This window comes from Triturus cristatus, chromosome 1_2 (assembly GCF_964204655.1).
Source record: "Triturus cristatus chromosome 1_2, aTriCri1.1, whole genome shotgun sequence".
Taxonomy (NCBI): domain Eukaryota; kingdom Metazoa; phylum Chordata; class Amphibia; order Caudata; family Salamandridae; genus Triturus; species Triturus cristatus.
The window spans coordinates 756,763,396-756,785,246 of record NC_140580.1 but is presented as its reverse complement, the minus strand read 5'-3'; the positions used below and the strand labels follow the sequence as shown (position 1 = coordinate 756,785,246).

The 21,851-nt window shown below is 46.0% G+C and overlaps 1 protein-coding gene across 4 annotated transcripts in view; it reads right to left on the bottom strand.

Moving 5' to 3' along the window:
* Positions 1–21,851, bottom strand: part of MTG1 (mitochondrial ribosome associated GTPase 1) — a 214,659-nt gene that overhangs the window by 130,948 nt on the left and 61,860 nt on the right. Inside the window, exons 1-2 of one of the 4 annotated variants that reach the window (XM_085608708.1) lie at positions 18,659–19,037; positions 12,136–12,261 (exon numbers count right to left, since the gene is read on the bottom strand). In XM_085608708.1, the coding sequence (XP_085464834.1) occupies positions 12,136–12,238 (103 nt within the window). In that variant the 5' untranslated portion in view covers positions 12,239–12,261; positions 18,659–19,037. Of the gene's footprint in view, positions 1–12,135; positions 12,262–18,658; positions 19,038–21,851 lie in introns of those variants that run through there. The other 3 variants (XM_085608705.1, XM_085608709.1, XM_085608706.1) reach the window with 3 other exon arrangements.

Sequence of the window (21,851 nt, the reverse complement as noted above, 5' to 3'; positions counted from 1 at the left end):
CGGTCAGGTTGGAGACTGAAGTAGATGAAGGGGAAGGCATCACGAAAAACTGCTCTTCCCTCTGATGGAGGGCAAAGAATGTTTCTGGTGGGGTTGCATGGCCTACACACCTCAAGCCCCAGGCGGGAACTTCTGCCACACGATATATACTGCACCAAATGCAGGCATTCACTGTGGCCAAAGTGGGATACTGTACTCTCTTTTGTCTCCCTCTAGCATTGATGTTCCTAAACAGAGGTGGCATGCAAGAAAATGTTGTCAACCTGGAAATGGTGAAATCAGCCAAGTGAGTAGGAAAAATTCCCTAGCACAATTGAAAATGTTTGCAGACCAACCAGATTAAGACCAGATAGAACCGCTGTGGTTGTTCTTCTGTTCATTCTCCATCCTATTCGTAAAGAATGCCTTCCTTCTGCGTGCGAGTGCTGGGTGCACCAGGCAGCCTTGAGGGTATGCTTAGTAGAGTCAAACTAGGCTTCTCTACTGTCAACAAGCCACATTTTATCTTGAAAACTGTGATCTAATTTTAAAACATTTTGCTCATAAAAACAACAGGGAGGGTGTTTAACAAACCATATTTAAGCAAATAAAGAAGCCGGCATTCAACAACTTTGTGGCATAGTGTAAGTCTGCATGGAGCAGATGTCATATTTGAAATACTCATGTTAGGTATCACTGTCGTTAAAGCCACATAAATCATGGACATTTTATCGACCCTGCAAAGATGAAAGGAGACACCCCAATCAGGATTTCTACCTGAGAACGTCTCTCATTAATTGCAGATAGTTACAACAGTCACATTCATTTCAATGGAAGTAATGTATTTTAAAGAGAATGGCCTCTCACACTGCCCTCCGCTAGTCCACTGGTCTAGGATATGTTTGTGATCTATGGATATGGAGTCTAAAGAAGGTGAAGATGGAAATAAAATGTGGATGAGATGAATGGGAAAAGGAGCATGAGAAAGGTAGGAAAGAGATAAAGGAAAGAATGAAATAAGGTGTGGATGAGATGAATGGAAAAATGGAATACTAAAAAGGTAAAAAAAGAAGGATGAAGAAAGTAAGAATATAGCAGAAAGATGAAGTAAAGGAAGGGAAATATGAATGATAGGGGAGGAAATCCTTGGAAGATCACAGAAGAGGGAAGAGGGGTGGTGTTGGGCTAAATTCTTTAATATTTTAATTTCAAACGTTTCATTACATTATCAAGACATACAACAAATGCCAAAGAATCATCATATTTTAAGATAGCCTTCATGTAAGAAAGGTTTCCTCCAATGTTTATCATATACTGCTACAAGAAAAAAGATTTGATTTCTGAGGAAATCGGAGGATGGTTAAACCACATGTGTAAAAGAAGACCTGTGACGTACTCAAAGCCAACGGAAAGAACATCATTCTTCTACGTGAATTCCATCGTAAATTATAATGGAGCAAAGAAGTTGTAAAAGAAAATGAAGATAAACAAATCTCAAGTACACTAGGTGGTATATTTGACTCTCACTAGGACAGCATCACAGAGGAGGCCGGTTTCTCAAGAGGGGAAGTTTGTCATGCAACGATCTCTAGGCATATGTCCGCCCATGTGATTCAGGGAAGTCGAAATTTAGGCAGATAGAGGTCCAGCATATTTCACAGTGATCTCCTACTATTCACCTAATCTGAATAATTCAATACAAAATTAGCTACACCACTCATGCAGCAAGTCCCCGCCCACCAAGTACGGATGGAGATGCCACTTGGCATCTTCCAAGCTGATAAGAACGGTCTTGACTCATAAGTAAAAGCAGATCAATAAGCATGGTGGTGTTTAAAGAGAATGTATACTCAAGTAGGCCACAGTCAGATTAAGTATTAATTTTACATGAAATACCTTCTCTATGTAATCTTCTTCTACAGCTGTCTCCAACCAGTCGTTTTCCTTTTGAAGTTAGGAGAAGGCTCTGTTTGTTTTACATTATTATGTTCAGGGTGCAGATAACAGGGCCTGATAATAAGCAGTGCTAGAGTTAGATTTATGGCCTATGGCACCGACGTGAAGAATTGAAGCACACGGGTATTTAAATCTTAAATAAATGTCCTTTTTGACTCAATATTGGAGGGTGAGAACAAAAAAATGTCCAGAATGTTTCTAAATGGGAGGAAATTAAAATGAAAAGTTGCCTTAAAGATTAAGTTAACTATTTCTTTTAATTGTCTCCCATTTCAAAGTGTTGCATTTACAAACAGCAGGTTGCCTGCTCCCAGTGGCCAGTTGATACTGTGACAAATTTATAAATGAAAAATACAATCATTTTTTAAATGCGAGAAATTTAAAGTGAAGTAAAATATTTCCATGAAACAGGGTCAATGTTTTTCTCCACTTTTAATTACGTTTTAAAATTTTATGAAGCAGGTTTCATCACTTTAAATTACTCCCATTTATACATATTGCTGTATTTTTTGTTATAAATATGGCACCAGGTATGCAGGCCATTGGATGCAAGATGCCTGCTATTTGTAAATGTGACACTTTGAAATGGGCTAAAATTTAAATGATGAGTTTTATGGAATCCATATAAACGTAGTGTTAACTCTTCAGTTTAATTCTCTCCCATTTCAAAGTGTTGCAAGTACACAAGCAGGTATGTTGCTCCTAGTGTCTAATAGGCATGGTGTCATATTTATAACAAAACAATACAGGCATTTTTTTTAAGTGAGAGAAATTAAAAGAACAGAAAAATGTTCATTCTTATTAACATTTTTGCAGAACATTTTTCTGCACTTTAAATTTTACCCATTTAAAATAAATGCTTGTTTCTTTGTATTATACATGTAACTGTGCCACATTTGGGGAAATGTATGTCCTGTGTCAAGTACATATATCCCATTCACACGCACTCATTTTCATACATACCCAAAGACCACACTCTCACTGACACGCATGGCAGCCCTGTCATGGGGCCGCTAGTCAAAGTTTATGGTTCAAACCATTCTATCTGGCTCTATGGACATTAGTTTTCAAGTCAATTAAGCTGGGCATGGGAGAGTCTGGTAACAATCAGGGGCGTAACACAGGCCCCCGCATCCCCCGCAGTGCGGGGGGGGGCCCTAAGCTCCAGAGGGCCCCCTCAGCACTGCACTTCGACCGGGGAGGTCCTGATAGAGTCCAGGAGGGGGTCCCTCCACGTGCCTTGCAGGGGGGCCCCCTCAATTATCGTTACGCCACTGGTAACAATGTGCGAGTGGCTGGGTCTTCAGTAGTTCACAGTGATTTTCACTGATCAGAAGTATCTCTCACTACAGAAAAAGTTGTCAATCCCTGTTCTATTCCATCCCAAATAGGATGTATCATGAGACATAGAAAGAAAATATGAGGTAAATCTCCCTTCACAGTGCCATAGTGCCATCAGAAGTACGATTAAATCAACCCAAGTTTGAGAAATGTAGGAGTCTAGAATGACTTTCATGGTCATAAAATTAGTTTGCGCCAATATGAGTGAAATGTTAGCCATAAAAGAGGCGATCCATATTCAGGGCAATTGGTCTGCTGATGTTGGTGATCCTCCAAATCCTCCACTCGTGTGTCCCACTTAGCCTGCATTTTGAAGTTTAGAGGACTGTACAACCATATGTTAATAAACTCAGTAAACAAGCGACCCTGTTTAGAGAGTATTGTAGGAAAATCTAGAACATTTGGTTTTGTAAAAGGGCTAAGCTTCAAAACAAACATCTTTAACAAAAAATATAAAAACTGAGAAATGTCAAGACCCTGCAGTTTAATTTCGTTCTGTAGTTCTGCAAATGACATAGGTCTGCCCTCGCAGTAGAAGTCATTAATCATCAAGATTCTATTCTCTGCAATTCTTGCCAAAACACTTTTGCTATCTATTTTTATTCTGATGTTCTGAAATAAAAATAGCAAGGAAGATTCTTGAAGTTTTGGTTCCAATTTTCTGTCAAGTTTAAAGAGGGGCTGGGTCCCAGGATGAGTACTTCGGTCTTATCTGAGTTGAGTTTGAGGCACCTGTCTTTCATCCAGGTAGCAACGGCCTTCATTGCACTGCGGAAGTTGGTTCCGGCGATTGTGGGGTCATTGGTGAGGGAGAGGATCAGCTGGGTGTCGTTGGTGTAGGAGACAATGTTAAGTCTGTGGCTTCCGGTGAGGGCTGCGAGGGGAGCCATGAAGACGTTGAAGAGCGTCGGGCTCAGGGATAAACCGTGGGGTACTCCACAGCTGGTCTCCCTTGGGTTCTGAGAGGAACAGTGGTAATCTGGCATGTTGGCCTGGCCGGTGAAGAAGGAGTGAATCCAGTCCAAAGCCTTGTTGCGGATGCCGGCGTCAGGGAGTCTCATGATTAGGGTGCAATGGGAGACGGTTTCGAAGGAGGCCGAGAGGTCTAATAGGAGGAGGTCTCGCCCCAGTCGAGGAGGGAGCGGATTTCGTCAGTGGCAGCAAGGAGTGCAGTCTCTGTGCTGTGGTTGCTTCGGATGCCGGATTGGGAGGTGGTTTACTTCCATGAACTCGGAGAGTTGGCCGTTGATGGCCTTCTCTATGACCTTGGCCTGGAAGGGGAGGAGGGAGATCGGTATGAAGTTCTTGAGGTCTGTCAGGTCTGAGGATTGCTTCTTCAGCAGGAGGTTTATCTTGGATTGTTTCCAGTCATCGGGGAAGGTGGTGGTTTTGAAGAAGACGTTGATGGTGTGGCAGAGCTGGAGGGCGATGGCGGCTGCTCAGTGGAAGATATGGTACGCCAGGGATCCGTCAAGTCTCCTGAGTGGTTGCTGTTCATGTTCTTGAGCATGTCCTCTGTTGTGGGCGGGGTCCAGCAGAGAACAGTCTGTTTGGGTGCGGTTTGTTTGGGTGCAATGGTGGCGGGCGTGGTGGCCAGGTCCAGGGTGTCGAAGCTGTCGTAGATCTACCTGATCTTGTGGTGGAATAAGGTGCTGAGTTTGTTGCAGTGGTCTTGGGAGGGAGAGAAAATCTGTGGTCTCGCTGTTGGGCCTGGAGAACTCCTTGACGATGGCGAAGAGTTCTTTGCTGTTGTGTGAGTTGGCATTGATTCTGTCTTGTAGGGCTATTTTCTTAATGGTTTTCAGGAGGAGGTGGTGTGTGTAGACAGCGGATTTGAAAATTGCATTAGTTTCTGGGGTCTTGTTGTTCCTCTATCATTTCTCGAGACATCTGCAGGTGTGTCTGGACTCATAGAGGGCAGAAGTGAACCATCTGGCCTTCTTGGAGTGTTCTTTGCCTGGTCTTTTCTTGAGGGGTGCCAGGGTGTTTGCGCAGTTGGAGATCCATCGGTTGCGTGCTGCGGTGTTGGAGTCCGTGGGCATTGGCGGAGTGGTTGTGCTGAGGGAGTTGACAAGAAGTTGTTTGGTGGCCTTGATGACAGTGGTGTACTGTGGGTGTGGCGAAGGCGAGATGCACGCAGTGATGGTCGGTCCAGGAGAGTTCGGTGGTGTGGCTATAGCTGATGTTACCACTGGCGTAGAAGACTGGGTCGAGCGTGTGTCCAACTGTGTGGGTCGGTGCGGTGACTAGCTGCTGGAGTCCGATATTGGTGACGTTCTCCAGAAGGGAGGCGGCGTTATGGTCACTGGGGTTGTACAGATGGAAGTTGAGGTCTCCAAGTAGGATTTAGTCGGTGGATGCAAGAGCCTGGGGAGTGATGAGGTCTACAATGGTGTTGGTGAAGGGGGGGTTGAGGGCTGGTGTTTGGGTTTGTTTGGGTTGGTCCGGATCTGGAAATGGAGGTGCTCCATGGTCGTCGTTGGAGTGCGTCGTCAATTGGAGTGTGCTTTTCTGGACAATAGCGATGCCTCCTCCTGCGTGGTTGGGGCGGTCCTTGCAGGTGATCTTGTAACCATCGGGGATGGCGATGTCCGGTCCGGAGCAGGGGTTGGTCCATGTTTCTATGAACAAAGCGATGTCAGGAGAGGTGGTGTCAAGGAGGTCTCAGATTTCTGTGGCGTGTTTGTGGAGGGACCGCAAGAGATGCAGTTGAGCCGGATGGGTGCACTGTTGGTTGGCTGGGCGGTGAGAGGAGCTGGTGTGTTGGCACGGCTGAAGGTGTGATTGTAGTTCTGACAGGCGTAGGGTCCAAGGGTCTGCTTCGGTGATGCTAGATGGCAGGCGGCTTGGCATCCAGGGTTGAGGAAGAGGAGGTTGTTGGTGTCATAGCATTGGGGTGTTTGAGAAGCAGGGTCCCTGGCGCTGGGTGCGGTCCAGGCACAGACGGGCTTACCTTTGGCGCACCAGCGGCGCAGCCACCATTAAGTAGTGCTGCGGGAGGGCTGGACAGCAGGGATGCAGTAAATGCGGGAGCAGGAAGAGACACTAGTGGGAGCAGGGCCGCAGGGATCCCAGCGGCAGGGGCAACGAGCGAGAGGACATGAAAAAAGGAAGAAAAAATAATAATAAGCAAAGCCAGAGGCAGAAAAGCAAAAATGGAAAGCAGAACGAGGGACAGAAACAACAGAAAGAGGGACTGGAGGACAGTTAGGCAGCAGAGCAGTGACGCTCTACCACTGGACCACCAGGGATGAGGCGCAGGCAGGAGCCTGCGGATGGAGGAGGGTCTCGAACTCCGGACCTCCGGTCAGTAACACCAGCAGAAGCAGAAGGGGACAGCAGCAATAGCTACCCGACGGCGCTACGCTGTGGAAGGAGCAAGTCCACTAAGGGATAGCCAATGCATTCCCTACTTAATTAAATATGCACTTTGATAACTCAAGAAGTAGGCCAAACCAACACTGCATTAAATCCAAGTTTTCTAAGTGAGTCTATGTTTTCTCAGAAAATTAACCATAGGAGACACCATTGTTTTTATTGTTTGGAGCCTACCACACCAAGACAGGAAGTCAAGGAGTCTAATGTATTTTTTAATAGAATTTTTGTAATTGTTTCTATTCACATCAACGACAATTAAAACAAATACAGTTGTTCTTCTTTGGTAAACATCCTGGGTACTGTGCATGCCCCTTCCCCATCCCTCGCATCTCCATTCAGTATCTGACCTTCGGAGCCAATCAGCTCCACTCTTCACTATCCATACCATAGTGTGTCAATCATTTCCTCCAAACGGTCTCATATTTATATGGACATGCCCTGCCTGTGCATACTGTTCCCTCCATTTTGGCGCATCAGTCCATGCGATTTGTCCACGCTGTTAAAGAAGAAGTAGCCTGCAAGCTCCATTGCCTGGCAAGGTCTTTTGGCCACTATAGTGCCTATACCCACCACAGTCCTTTCACCCCTGAGCCCTCCCATATCCTCCAGTATGTCCAGTAGTGCGATCTTGGGGTGTGCCTCAATGTGTGTCCCCACTACAGCGGATAAGGCCCTCATGATAGTGTTACAGTATGATTGTATAACCGAGCACGACCACACCATATGGTAAATGTCCCCCAGTGGGTCTTGGCACCTATTGCATGCAGGGGAGGTACGGTTACCGGCCTTCTATAAAAAGAAGGGTGTGAGGTATGCCTGAGGCAGGAATTTTAATTGCACCAGCCAGAGCCGTGCAGATATCACTAAGGCATGGGGGTCATACTGGCGTCGCATAAGTCTGCTACGTCCACTGTTCCCACCCGCCCCTCCCATTTCTCCTTCAGGGGCTCCAACATATATAGAACTCTGGTGTTGCCTCGTCCCAGGTGGCTCATGAGCAGGCGTCCATCCTGTGGGTTATTCTCTGGGACCTCCTCTAAGCTTTCTTGGTACTAACTCAGCGCATGACGAAGTTGTAGGTACCGAAAGAGCTGGGAAGTGGGCATTTGGAAATCGTAGCATAGCAGGTGTTAACATGGCTTAGGTCCCACACATCCTCAAGCTTCGATATATCTATACTGATTCAACCTTTGAAGCCTTCCAAGCTCTAGACCTGGGCCAGCCATTACCCTCCCAGAGGGGGGTTTCAAGGGTGAGTTTTCGATTGCAACCAGTCTATCTTGCGCCGCCCTCCATACTCCGAGTAACCCTTTGGGAGGGAGCTCGGGTTGGGTCCCCGTACATGATACCAGTCACCGCAGGATGGTCAAGGAGGGAGAGCTCCCCGTGATATATGTGTTCTCCCCTCCCTTCAGGCATCCTATTGCAATTAAAAGGTACACACTTGGTAAGCAAGTAAACCCTAGGACCTTGATGGGGACCAACGCCAGGTGTACCCTTGGATACAGTGTCAAGTTCTGTGAAGGGGTATAAAGGCACATTAGTCAGGGTCAACCAGCAGGGGTACAACCCGCAGAAAGTGGTTGGCTAGGAGTTTTGCATACTTCTTGACCTCCTTGTTGATGAGGGAGATGGGTTGCTATGATGCACAACGGGCCTGAGGGCGGCCCAGTTTGGGTATGATGACCTGCGTTGCCAAGCCCACATCTGGGAACAATGAGTCACTGGTACTCGCTTTGATAAATATGTTCAGGAGGGGCGGAAGGATGTCCGTTTGGAGCTTTCGGTAGTATTACACCGGGCAGCCATCCGGTCCCATTGTCTTCCCGGAGTTTAGGTCTGTCAAGGCTACACCCACCTCCTCAAATGTCATTGTCTGCTCTAGGGTCGTTCTGTCTGCTTCAGTCAAGTTGTACATCAGGAGGTCAGTGACCAGGGTCAGCAACAAGGCTTCAAAGGTTGAATCGCAGTTTGGGCACGCCTGAGCTGCATTAAGTGCTTCATAGTATCGAGCGAATACTGCGACTATCCCCTGCATGTCCTCCATGCCTGCCTCGCCTCATCCGTGATCACAGGCACCACTCGTCTCTGTATCTTTCGTGGCTTACCAGTGCAACAGCTTACTGGACTTGTTCCCCCATTCGTAAACCCTCCTTGTGAAAGCCATGTAGCACCTGCAAGCTGCCTCAAGGCACAACTGGGGCAAGGCTGCGTCGTGTCAAGTCTGTCAGTCCACCTAGGCCATCCCATTCACGCAACAGTATTGAAGTTTCTAGTTCCATAATGCGGCTACGTTTCTCATGGTCCATCCCTTTCACAAAGGAACGGGCGACACCCCTCAGTGGGGCTTACAAGCACCCCAGAGCATCCTGGCAGAGAACACAGTACCCTGATTTAGAGCTAGGAATGTTTTCAGTTCCTCAGCCAGATATTCTGCAAACTGTTCATTAGCTAGGAACCACACGTCAAGGCGCCAGATGGGTTGGGTCCCCCACTCATGGGGCACTGAACCAGGTCATCACCGGAGGATGGTCTGAAATCCCACAAGGGAATATTTGGAACCTGTAGTGCGCAAGAGGTCAGAAGCCGGAAGGGAGAGGTAGTCTATACAGGATAGCGAGCCGTGTGCTGCCGAGGCACAGGTTCGTGCCGCCCAGGATTCCAAACCCTCCACGAGTCACTTAGTCCCAGCCCCATCAACCACTCCGGCAGGCCCTTCACTTGTCTCGTGGGCTCCGCAGGATCTGTACCGATCAGGCAGGCCCATGACATCGTTGTAATCCGCCCCCGGTGCCCCTTCTCCAGTGCCCCCGCTGATCCACGGTCTTTGTAAGTGGGTGAAGTGTTTGGGTGCAAACCCGGTGGGCGATTCACTATTAGGGGCCGCATTGCAGAGAGCCAAGCCCAGGCCTCTTCAGGAGTGTTGAAAAACACAGTTTTAGAGTCATGGTTTACCCACAATCTGCACATCCGCCAGGCAGTAAGGCAGCCTGCATGTCTGCCAGGCAGTAAGGCAGCCTGCCTGCCCTTCTGCTATGCAGCCTGCCCTCCTGCCAGAAGTCAGGTAGCCCGTCTGCCAGGCATTTAGTCAGCCTGCCTGCCACTCAGTCAGCCTCCTTGTCTGCTAAACAGTTGGGGTGTCTGGCAAATGGTTGTGCAGTCTGCTAGCCTTTCAGCCCATGTAGCTGCCTCACTTTTGATCTTCCTATTTTACACTATTTACATTTATAAAACCACTAACTTGGAACTCAATTCTTGCACTACAGCACAATCAAGAAGCATTATTTTATAGTCCCATTAAATACAACATAAGTAACATATCTATCTATTTATGTATCATACTGACAATTCATGCAGCAGTGGCTGTGAAATCTAATTTGTTTCTTTATTTACACAAAGCTACAATTAAAAGTGTGTGCATCATTGAAAACACATTTGGTTGTTCATTCTAACCAGTCTGTAGGTTGCTCTTCAAACATTTACCAACAATACAAGTACCAGTGTCTGAAAGTGCACATCTTTTATCTGTAACCACTACAAAACATTTCAATTTCACTGGAAACGTGTGGCTGCTTTTATTTTTAGCTCTTCTCTACAGTAAGCTCCAGCTCGGTGTTATCAAAGACCTACTGAATAAAATACAATACATTTGGGGTTAATTACTAAAGATTATCACAACAGTCTTGTGATGTAAAATCATGCAAAGCATTGTGTTGATTTACTATTATAAAAATTTAAAGGCAAAATAAAAAATTGAGAAGGTTCACATGAATGCCCACACAATCTTTCAGGCCTAGGTAATCACTATAAAGTGGGCTTTGGGACAGCCCCTTGATCATGATTAGATGGCTTTCTTGTCTATCTAAGTTCCATGCTCCTGATTCTATGGTGTTCCTCCTCAGTCTAGTTTCTGACTGGATGAGTTGTATCCTTCCATTACTCACATCAAGGAACTATTTATTTAATTTTTTTAATGCTCCATGGGAGTGCATGTCTTTACTTGTTCTCTCCTTCATCCAGCTGTAATCCCTCAGATCCCTCTGCCATGTTCTCTATTATGTGCTTCATCTCTTCCTCCAAGCTTGTTCGTTACTTCTCTGCCTCTCCCTTGATCACTGGCTGGATTTATTTATTTTTCAAATTGTATCTTTTATATAAGGACCCAACAGTAGCAACGTGATTTCAGGCTGCTTGCTTCTGTTTTTGTGGCTCCTGCATCTTTTTCTTGTTTTTAATTTACCTTTGTAAAATGGCAGTTGGCCATTTTATTACGGTAGATTAAAATTGGCAATATGGCCACCGGTGAGTGACTGTGTATGTCCAGACATGGAAGCAGTCACTCAATGCCTTGTTTGTATCAGAAAAAACATTCTAAGATGGCAATCCTTGCGCACATTTAGTCATGCACCGCTCGCCATTTTGCCATTTATAATTTACCATTCCAAGATGGCAGCCATCATTGAAATTTTATTTCTTAGAGTAAAGAATCCCATTCCAATCTTGCCGGCATGCAGGCACATGCGTCATCATGCACTGGCAACCATTTTGCCTTCTGGCAGAAGCCAATGGCATTGGCAACTAGTGCTGGCAAAGAAAAAAGGTTGCCACTCAACTTTAAACATCTGCACCTATTGGCTTTGTCGATGTTTGTTTTATGAGTTGGCCTTGTGATTTAGGGGACTGTGGAACAAATAAAAACTAGTTCAAACTGAAAATTAATGTTTTCTAAGTTATCTGATGTTGCCAAGGGAGGAGGAGGCAAATTTGATGCAACTCGTCTCACAAATTGTAGGGGAGTTCAGGAGCAGATGATGATCTGCGACCTCATTTACTAAACCCCTTGCTGACATTTGTGAGTAGTTTGAAAACAATCTACGGTGATCAACTACATGTCGAATGTTACCATTATTTGATTTTGAAGTTTGTCATCTGAGCTGTACTAACGACACTAAACTGTGAAGGCACTTGAGACTTTCAGCAGGGTCTCCTTCGACCTCAGTGCATTTTTCACTATTTATGTAGCAGTGCGCCATGTAGCAAACAGCTTTGCTGACTTTCACTACATGATTTATGGGGGAAGAAGGCTGGCTATGTTCAAAATATTTCTGTAACAGTTTTGGACAAGCCTACTCAGGCTGGAAATTGATGGACCGAGTTCAGTATGAAATTCTTTTGCAAAAGCCCTACATGTCTTACCTGACCAGGTAGTGATTTTAAAGTGAGGATTTGCTGCTGCCCTGGTGTCATGCAAACAGAATGAAATATATGTCCCATGATACTTAGAGGATGCTCTTGACTGTCTATGACATTGTTTGCTGATTACTTTTAGGTGTCTGTCTGACAAAGACCTCCATGCATATGCATGACACTAATGCAGGTGGCTCCTTAAAAGCCCCCCACTACCACAGGACCTTGATTTTTTTCCTATACAATACAATACATTTGCTGTTAGCATGGTACAAAAGGCCAACTCTCACTTACCTCTCGACATATGTCCTGGGAACCAGTGTGCCATGTCCCGGCCTGCAAAGTTAAATGTTTGCCTAAACTCCCCTGCCTGACGCAGGAGCTGTTGTAGACGCATCACTTAGGGTAACTGAGAGAAACCTAAGGTGAAAAGGACGACAAAAAACAGAAATCAATCAATAAAGAAATCAAAGTTTGAAAAATCTGCTGTCAGTGGCAATAGAGACAGAACTATAATCTATAACCGCATATGCTCACAAGGTGACATATACTGAAAAACAGGTTACTAACCTGTAACAATGATTGCCCAGGAGGTGTCTTCCAAAAACGGCATGCTTATGTTAATCCATTCTCCTGCTTCATAGAAAATCCTTCAGGTGGTTTAATCTGATTTATGCGCAACCGTGGTCCTACTCAAGTGCTTTATTTAGTTGGTACACGTTAAAAAACACCTCTCCAAACAGTATCTCCTTGTTATCAGTAACTGCCATTCAAAATGTCGCATTTCACATCAGAGGGTATTAAAACTCAGTCGAAATATGCCATCTTGACAACATTTTGGGGAAGACAAACATCACATGGCAGAGGAAGGCAGTGAAATCTGTGAACCCACAGGTGTTTAGAGATTTCTAATGCTGGATTTTTCACTGAGGGAGGGTGAATGAAGTATTCAGCCATGACATATGACAGCAAGTATGCACTAATTACCAAGCAGTACCTGAAGAGATTTGTGAAGGCTGCTTAACCTACTTGAGAATCAACAACTTCATCCGTTAAGCATCAGTAATGGTTCCAAGAAAATATAACTTGTTCTATTTAAAAGTACCTTGCATATCTTGGAAAACAGGAAGGGAATGAGATCCACACGGGTTACTACCTAGTGCAAAATGGACTCTATTCCTCCTGGACAGTAGGCATTTGGCCATCTGTAAAACAGCTTCCAATATTCCACAGTCAGTCCGTTTGCTCAGTGAAAAACGTTTTTCTAGCAACAGGTGTAAGAATCAAAAAAATATTGTCCTATTTTTTTTTTTTTTTAAAAGCAGTAGACCCAGCAAAGAAATGACAGAGACCTCTCTAGAGAACGTTTTGCTGAATGGTTTGGAAAAAACACATTTTGAAGGATGAAGAACGTGTTCACATGGAAAATCTAAAACATTTTGGGTTAATAGATCTACATTAGTTCCAAGCACAACTTCATAGTGAAAAAAGAATGTTTTTCTTGAGCTCATTTTCATTTTATATCTATCGAAAAGGTCCAAGACTACCACTGCATGATGCCTATAATATTTCATTCTCACTGAGCGCATGGAGATAGTATTTTCATTAGCCTTCCTTTAAAGCCTAGGGACCTAAAATCGCCATTGCACCCTACAGTAAATTAACAGTAGATGACCTTCCCTCCAGTAGAGAGATGTATAACTAATAGATGCAAAAATACGGTACAGAGATTGAGCACTGCTGGCTTTATTTATTTTTTGTCATAAATTCCTAACTTCTACCATAAAGACTACGTTAGGCGAAGAAAGTAAGTTATTCAAACTGGAACTAAAACTGGAACTAAATCTATAACTACTGTAACTTAACATTACATGCCTCTTTAATAGTAATTGCAGATTAATGTACTTAAGAGCATGAAAACTTAACTCAAATCTAAATTTGGACCCGACTCATATTTGAATTAACACACTTCAGCTGCACCTGCATGTTTAAAAGCTACATTAAATAGATCCTATCCAAAAGCAAAATATTTTTAATAGTATTCACTCTCCAAGAAAATTGAACCTTTCCTTTTAAATAGTGTTTTGAACAAACAAAGGGTTTTTAAGCACTCGGATGTCTGATATGATTTAAAAAAACTGCGCCTGTAGCTTGGGTGCACAACTGAGATGCATGAACATTATGTAGGAGGGCCCACTGCACAGGTATGCAAAACTTCTGTGGGTTAATCATGCTGGCTAAGATGAACAAGCACTTATATTCTAATGATTTTAAATATGATGGGTGATGTTCATTTATTTTAAATATGCAAGTACTGTAGGTAGATTTCTAGTCATAAACTTGATTGGTTCCTGGGATACAATAAAATCCCCAGTATCACTTGCTTGGTAAAGAACAAACAAGCATTTGCAAAACAATAGGTCTCGCATTTGCGAAGGTTTCAGCTATTGGCATTGTAAATTACAATTCCTTTTTATGTGTTGTTTTTTAGGAAAGAGAAAATTAAAGGCATTGTTATTTACAATACCAATAGCTTAAACTCTCGCAAAGCGAGACCTATTGCATTGCAAAAGTTAGATCTGCACCCCATGCAGCCTGTGTGATGTTGTCACGACCATGAAACCAATGCGTTAGGAGATAATAAAACTATAGTTATGCACTGCTACAATTAAGACGTTAGGAGTGAATGTCTTAATTACAGCAGTGCATAAGTATAGTTTTCTTTTCTTCCAACTTTCACAAAGCCTTCAAATACCAATTGGTGGGGTGGGGGCAGGAGTCAGCGGCCGCGCTGGTATGCAGAACTAAAAAAAGCAGACGGCTGCGACATGTATGCGAGGACAGGGTGGGGGTGATAATGAGCCCAGCATTGCAGCAAGTCCGGAACCCACTGGGGCCCCGCGGACTGCTGTTAAAAACACAATTAAGTAAAGCACTTGATATGTAAGTAGGAACAACATGGGGGGGACAGAGATGAGGGGCTGCGATCAGTATTAATTTCGGCACTCGCACATAACTTAAGAAATGAGTGGCTGCTGTTCTCGAACCTGAAGGTGCCTCGTGCACGAAAGCATGACGTGTTTGCAGTAGGACTAAATAATTAAAGAAAATAGTGCCACTGACTAAATAAACATACTGTGCAACACCACAAGTAAAAAGTCCAGCCTGAATGGGAGGTTACAAATGAAGACAAGGCGTAACTAAGGTGGGACTATGAAACCTATTAACTAATCAGAAGCAACCATTTAGAAACGACAGTAACAGGAGCTAATTAAAAAGATGGGCGAAGCTCCAAGTCCCTTCCTGAACGCAGCATGCCTCACAGAGCAGCGCGTGCGCTGCCCAGGCTCGATCTAAAAAAGTGGGAATTATCCAAGTGACTCTCAAACAACATTTAACATTTCTGAGAACTGTTTGCAACAGCTAACGAGTTAATATGATCTTCTGCCGTTATTCTTGGATTTATTACAGAGTAAAGCTCATTGGTGTGTTGTAACTTGTTTTATACACTAGCTATACTATATTGTTTTATAGCACAGTAAGTTAGTGAGTCTTGAACATTTTTGTGAAGCTAATAAAAATACCATTATATACAACTCTAAAATCACTACTGTACTTGAGTTCAAATGGATAAATACACTGATATGAATGACAGCAGTTAATGATAAGCTTAACCACTCTACCCATTTTCCTTTCTTCTCCAGTACTGGTCCATGTTTAGCCTTCCCAGTTCCAACTCGACCTAAGGAGAGTACGACAGATCCCTCTGCGCTTGCAGTCGCACACTGAGGACTTCTCAAAAGTATTCTTCAAAAGCTATTAAAAAACTCCAGCTTCGTCAGTGCCTTCTACTGCTGCCCCTCAGTAGAGCTGCGGTCAAAAACTGGCATACCACTTTGACCAAATTACCGTATCACACACTGCTTTCGCAACCCTCTGGTGTTCTCGAACCAGTGCAGATGTGACAACATCCTCTGAGCCTCCTCGTTCTGCAAGTTGACAATAGTCTCATTAGACGCAATTGGCAAGACTTTCCAGGTGATGAGACCATATGTTTCTCCTTCTAAAATCTGCGATATTCAAATCTTCGAAAGACCACGACTGTCTTCACAACTTTCCAAAGCCAAACTTGTAACTGAAAGCCAAGCTTCATGCAACGGTCCCGATAATCTCAAGAACCGCTTAGTCCCCCCTTGTTGAGGAAAGTCAGCGCAGCCACAGATGCCATGTCCAGCGCATAACTGAGCTACGTCCTTACATCACTGGAGAAGATTCTTTAAACACAGATATTCGTTAAACTCTAAGGAAACATGATAAGTCAACTCCACCTTCAGTAATTAGAGCAGTAGTTTGGTGCAGCATCAAAATCGATCCCTATGAAAATGATCATAAAAGACCTAAAAGGCTCTGGACAGTGCTTTGTCCTTACTCTTTTTGTAGTGTTTGACACTATGAATCTAAAGATCCTCCATGTCTGCAGTAGAAAGATGTGAAGCACTGGAGGATCACGACTACTGTGGCTTAAGACCACTCTTTCACACAGCTCCCAAGAGGTGATACAGAGCAGCTGTCGACTCTGGTGTCAAGCAGGAGATGGTAGGAGAGAGATTGCCAAAGCTACTGCAACTGGCACATCTGACTGCATGTGCAGTCCAGCAAAACAATGACCGCCAGGTTGCATCAACTTGTTTATAGGTAGGAGCCTCAGTACGTTGCAACCAAATTACACAGCAAGAAAACTGCACCACCAGTATACCTAGAGGCTGCACAGTTAACACTCACGTCAGAGCTAATGCCGTTGTGCCAAATGGACTCACATGTCGAAAGTGACAATTCAAGCAATCTTTTTTCAGCCAGCTACTAGAAGAGTGTTTAGGCTTGCATGATTACCTTAAAATACATGGGAGCCTGCCATCCCTGTATAAAAGACCATCTCTAATTTTCTTATTACAAGCGTCTTGTGATAATAATAAGAGAAAATAGCCACTCAACTGTAATAATTTATTACAGTTTGTATGTATGTATGTGGTATTTCTATAGTGCAAACCTAGCCAAAAGGCAGGGAAACCCTGTTCATGGTCAAGGACAAGCATAAAGTCAAGAAGTAAGAGGAGAGGAAGCTGGGCTGTGGTTAGTTAATGCATTGAGAAGTATTGTTCTTGAAAGAGGTGAGCCTTCATCTCTCTTCTAAATTGGAGCAGAGCTGGGCGGTCCTGATGTATAAGGGGATGTTGTTCCAGCTCCTTGATGGAAAAGGCAATGCTATCTTGCTTTTTTTCTTCTTTTTTTTATACTTTTTAGTGTGCATTCCGGTGGTGTCGTAGCCCCTTGCGCACCAAGATCCACCAGCAATGATGAGCTTGTCTACAAGATAAAGGGGGGTGCTGGTCGTGATAGTTTTGTAAGTGATGCAGATGGTTTTAAAGATGGTGCCACCCAGCAAGGGCAGCCAATGGAGTTCCAGAAGGATGGGGGTGATGTGATCACAGTCGAGTTCTAACATTACAATGCCTGCTGCCAGAGCCAACAGTCAAGGGGAAAGGCAGGTCATGGGGCATAATTAAAGGTGGATGTTAAAAAATGAAAACAAAACATAGCTTTTCCTTATTCTGCTCTCGAATAAAGTACCTTTCCGTACATTATAAGGATATAGAGGTTGGCAAGCCGATACACTTGCCGGAAGAGCCGAACCAAGGATCTGACTCCGATATTTGAGCCCGTGCCCAAGTCGAGCCCTGAAAATGTTTGCTATGTAAGTCACACAACAAGCATCAGGTAAAATAAGATACAGTCGCTTCACTATTCAAAATGTGTATTTCTAGACCATGTGAAGCTTTAAGGTTAATAATACATCACATCATTGCACTGCACTGAGAAGTACTTACTAAAAGCAATAGTTTTTAAACAAACGATTAGTGCACTAAGAGGTAAGACAATTGTCATGTAAAACCTGTATGTGGCCCATATTATAACAGAGCAACATTATATAGTCTATTAAATCAAGCACAAAAGGTTTTTGTACAACTGGTATTCTGAACTCAATAGTTGCAAGTGCTTCCATACACAATAATGTAACTGGTGCTCATATAAAGCACTCCTGTTTGGCGTGTGGGCCGAGTTCACGCTATGTAAAAACTGCAAAAAACCTTAACATAAAGAAAGATAGTCATTTCCTGGCTTATTTGTACTGAGTGAAAGTATTAAAGCTGTATAAATCGTTGCTTCACCGCTTTAATTTTGTTATCTTGGGCAAATATTTTATTTCACCAAAAAGTTTAATTACACGAGGTGACGTTCATTGCTCAGGTATATTAAGGAATTTGCCCAGAATCACACGTTTTGCCAACACCGAGACTGGAACCTGGTTTCCTAGTTTTAAAGTCGGCAGCACTGGCCCTAAAGACACAGCCTGGGTAGAGAGAGTGAGAAACCAAATGAAAGCGTCTCGTCGTTAGGTGCTCGAGGCTCAAAAACCACCTCGAGTTGAGCAAGACTTCCGGCTCGAGCTTTGCGTGGCTCGCCCATCTCTATAAGGATATTTACAAGTCACCTCTGACTTACGTGACTTTATAAAGGAACTCGGCTTTCAGCCTCGTTCCTCTAAGTCTATAGGGTCACGGAACTCCTCAGTGACATGCTATATGCTTCCGCGCTGGCTGAAAAATAACAGGATATGTTAAATGCCACCCTAGTTATAAAATAACAGGTTTAAGCACAACCTCTACCCACATAGCTCAGACACTACTTTCCCCACGTGACAAAGTCGAAACTGTTAAACTGCACAATTGCCGCCAACTGTTCCTCGTCCAATGCATACCCTTCACATTAATGAGTCCGGGTACTCTCGGAAACCTTCGATTTTATGTCACGCGAAGCCCCGGACCACACTATCCCTTGCTCAGACAGGAAGAAAGATGCCTGGATCCATCAAGAAAGAAGAGGAAACATGTCCCAAAAAAAGTTCTAAACACGCTCCACCCATACATCGATGTGGCTAGGTTGCAGCAGGGTTGCACCTAGCTCACATTTACGGCACCACAGATACAAGAGCGGAATATTAATAGGGTCGACACTGCTCACCGTCCTGTAACCGAGCGGTCAATGGTGTGGTGACCCAGGATAGGCCACGTGTATGGGGACAGGAACGCCGCAATACAGAGACGGTGAGTCAGTGTGTTGGTTAAACCGGAAAGACCCCGAGCGGTCTTCCGATACTTTTATTTATACCCTCGAGGCGAGCCCGCCTCGAGGGGTGGAGGATGCGTGTATGTGTGTCTACATTGTATGGTAGAGGCCGAGTGGCACTCTACATCCCTCCAACATTTTAGATAGTGTCCTTCATTTCGAAAGTCTCTCTCAAGGCGAGGGGCAAACATAGTCTCGGAGTCTTTGACTTGGAGCTGGGTTATTGCGCAGCCTGGAGCCTACTCCCCTGTGGGACACACCGCTCTCACCCTGGCCCCGGGGGTCATGCTCTTCCGCTCGGGTTTGACTCTCCTGACGGTCAGTCGGGGTCCGACCGGAGGCTCCTGGCGGAGTGCCCCCCCCATTGCCTCGGGGACGCCCTCTCCGGGGTGTCGGCTCGCTCCGGGAAGTCAAACGGCTCCTCACTCGCGTCTTCACGCGATGGCTCTCCCGCCAGTTCCTCTCCGACTCTCTTGAAGTACGATGCGTTCCTGGTCACCCTCACATCGCCTCTTCCGGCTGTTATCATCGTTCCTTTTGCCGATAGCACCGTCCACACCTCTGGTTCAAAAGGCGTCCTGAACTTCCATCCCGGATGTCGGTCTTTCACTATGACCCTGTCTCCAACCACTATGCGGTGTTCGCGGGCTCTCCGGTGTTCACTGGCTTTGTTGTTAGCTCTCTCTCTCCTCTCCTGTACTGCAACATCATCCCGTGCCGGTGGGCTCCAGGATGGATCCGTCGGTATTCCATCTCGTGGTGCTTCTTTAAACAGGAGATGTGCTGGGGCACACTTCGTAGTACAGTGCGGTGTATGCCGATACGCATCAAGGAACTTAGTTAGTGCTGCTTCCGCATCCTGCCCCTGCTCGACGGCAATGCGAAGAGCTCTGTTCAGTGTACGCATCAGTCTCTCAACATCGCCGTTCGCTTGAGGCCACAGAGGAGTGATTCGCCTGTGCCGGATCGCACGTTGTGCCATGTAGTCCCTGAACTCCTGGCCCTGGAAGGGTGGGCCGTTGTCCGACCGGACCACCTCCGGGTTCCCCAGCATGGCGAAGGTCCTCTCCAGAGCCATCCGGATGTGTTGGAACGACGTGGACTCCACCACCTCCACCACCGGGAATTTCGTATACGCGTCCACCATCACCAGCATCTGCCTCCCATCCGGGAAGCTGCCGAAGTCCACACTCACATGGCACCATGGGCGAGGACACGGTTCCTCCGTGATGACCGGCGTGGCTGGTGAGTCCGCTCCTGTGATCGTACATGCTCTGCATCTTCGTACCAGCTCCTCGACCTTCACGTCCATGGCCGGGAACCAGACCTTGTGTCTCAGGCGGGCCTTGGTCTTCGCCATCCCCTGATGGCCCTCATGCGCCAAGCGCAGACACCTCTCCTGAAGTGCGCAGGGAACAACCAGCAGGTGGCCTCGTAGCACTGTGCCGCATTCTCCCACACTCAGCTCGTGGCGGACTTGCCACATCCGCTGCTGGGCATGTTTCTCCTCCTCCGTGAGCACCTGGTTGCCTTCTAGAAACCTTTTCCAGTTGTGGGACGCCAGGGCTTCCTTGACTTTAGTCAGGGTTCCATCCTGTTCAGTCACCCGGCCAACTTCCTCCAGGGTCATCGCGTCCGGGCAGGCATCTCTGCCAATCATCTTCACGTAGGCGTCGGAGTACCCGACGTCCGCGGGGACGCACTCAGGGGGAAGGTCTTCAGGGTGCCGGGACAGGTAGTCAGCCGGATTGTGCGCTCCGGAACGGAAGACCACTGTGAATCGGTATTGCTGCAGTTGTACCGCCCAGCGTTCAATCCGTGGCGGGGCTAACCGTGTGGTGCCTCCAAACAGTGGGACCAGCGGTTTGTGGTCCGTGACTACTGTAAAGTCCTGTCCGAACAGATACAGATGGAAATGCTGGCAGGCCCACTTGATCGCGAGGGCCTCCCTTTCAATCTGGGCGTACCGCGTCTCGGTGTCAGACAGTGCCCGACTGGCATATGCGACCGGCTTCCATGTGCCCTTGTCGTGTTCCTGGAGCAACACCGCTCCGAGGCCCACCGGACTGGCATCCACGACAAGCTCCGTCGGCTTCCCCGGGCGGAAGTACGCCATGACCGTTTTGTCCTGTAGGGCCGCCTTGATCTTCGCAAACGCCGCATTGGCCTCCACGGTCCACCGCCAGGGCTGGTCACTTCTCGTGAGGGCACGGAGGGGTTCTGACAATGCCGCCAGGTTCGGGATGAATCTCCCGCAATAAGTTGCCATGCCAAGAAAACTCCTCACTTCTGTTGGTGATTTGGGTATGCTGGCTGACCTCAGGGCGATCGCTTTCTTGGGGTCTACTTTTAGGCCGTCTCGTGTGAAGGTGTAACCAAAGAAATCGATGGATTCCTGATAAAACACACACTTCTCTTTGTGTAGAGTGAGGCCATGGTCCCTGAGCCGCTGGAGTGTGGCTCTTAATTGTGCGTGGTGATCCTCAAGGGTGCAGGAGAACACGAGGATGTCGTCACTCAGGTTGATCACCCCGGTTAGACCAGACAGGGTTTCCTTGATGGCATTCTGGAATACCTCTGCGGCCGACGATACCCCGAAGCTGAGGCGCTTGTACCTTCTCAGGCCCACATGCGTCGCAAACGTCGTGATGTATCTGCTGCTCGGTTCCAGCTCCAACTGGTGGTAACCCGCGTTGAGGTCTAGTTTGGAAAACCACCTGGCCCCATTAAGATCAGCAACGACATCATCCATGGTCGGCGTGACGTGGCGCTCCCTCTTGACTGCTGCGTTGGGTAGCCGCATGTCGACGCACAGCCTGATTGCC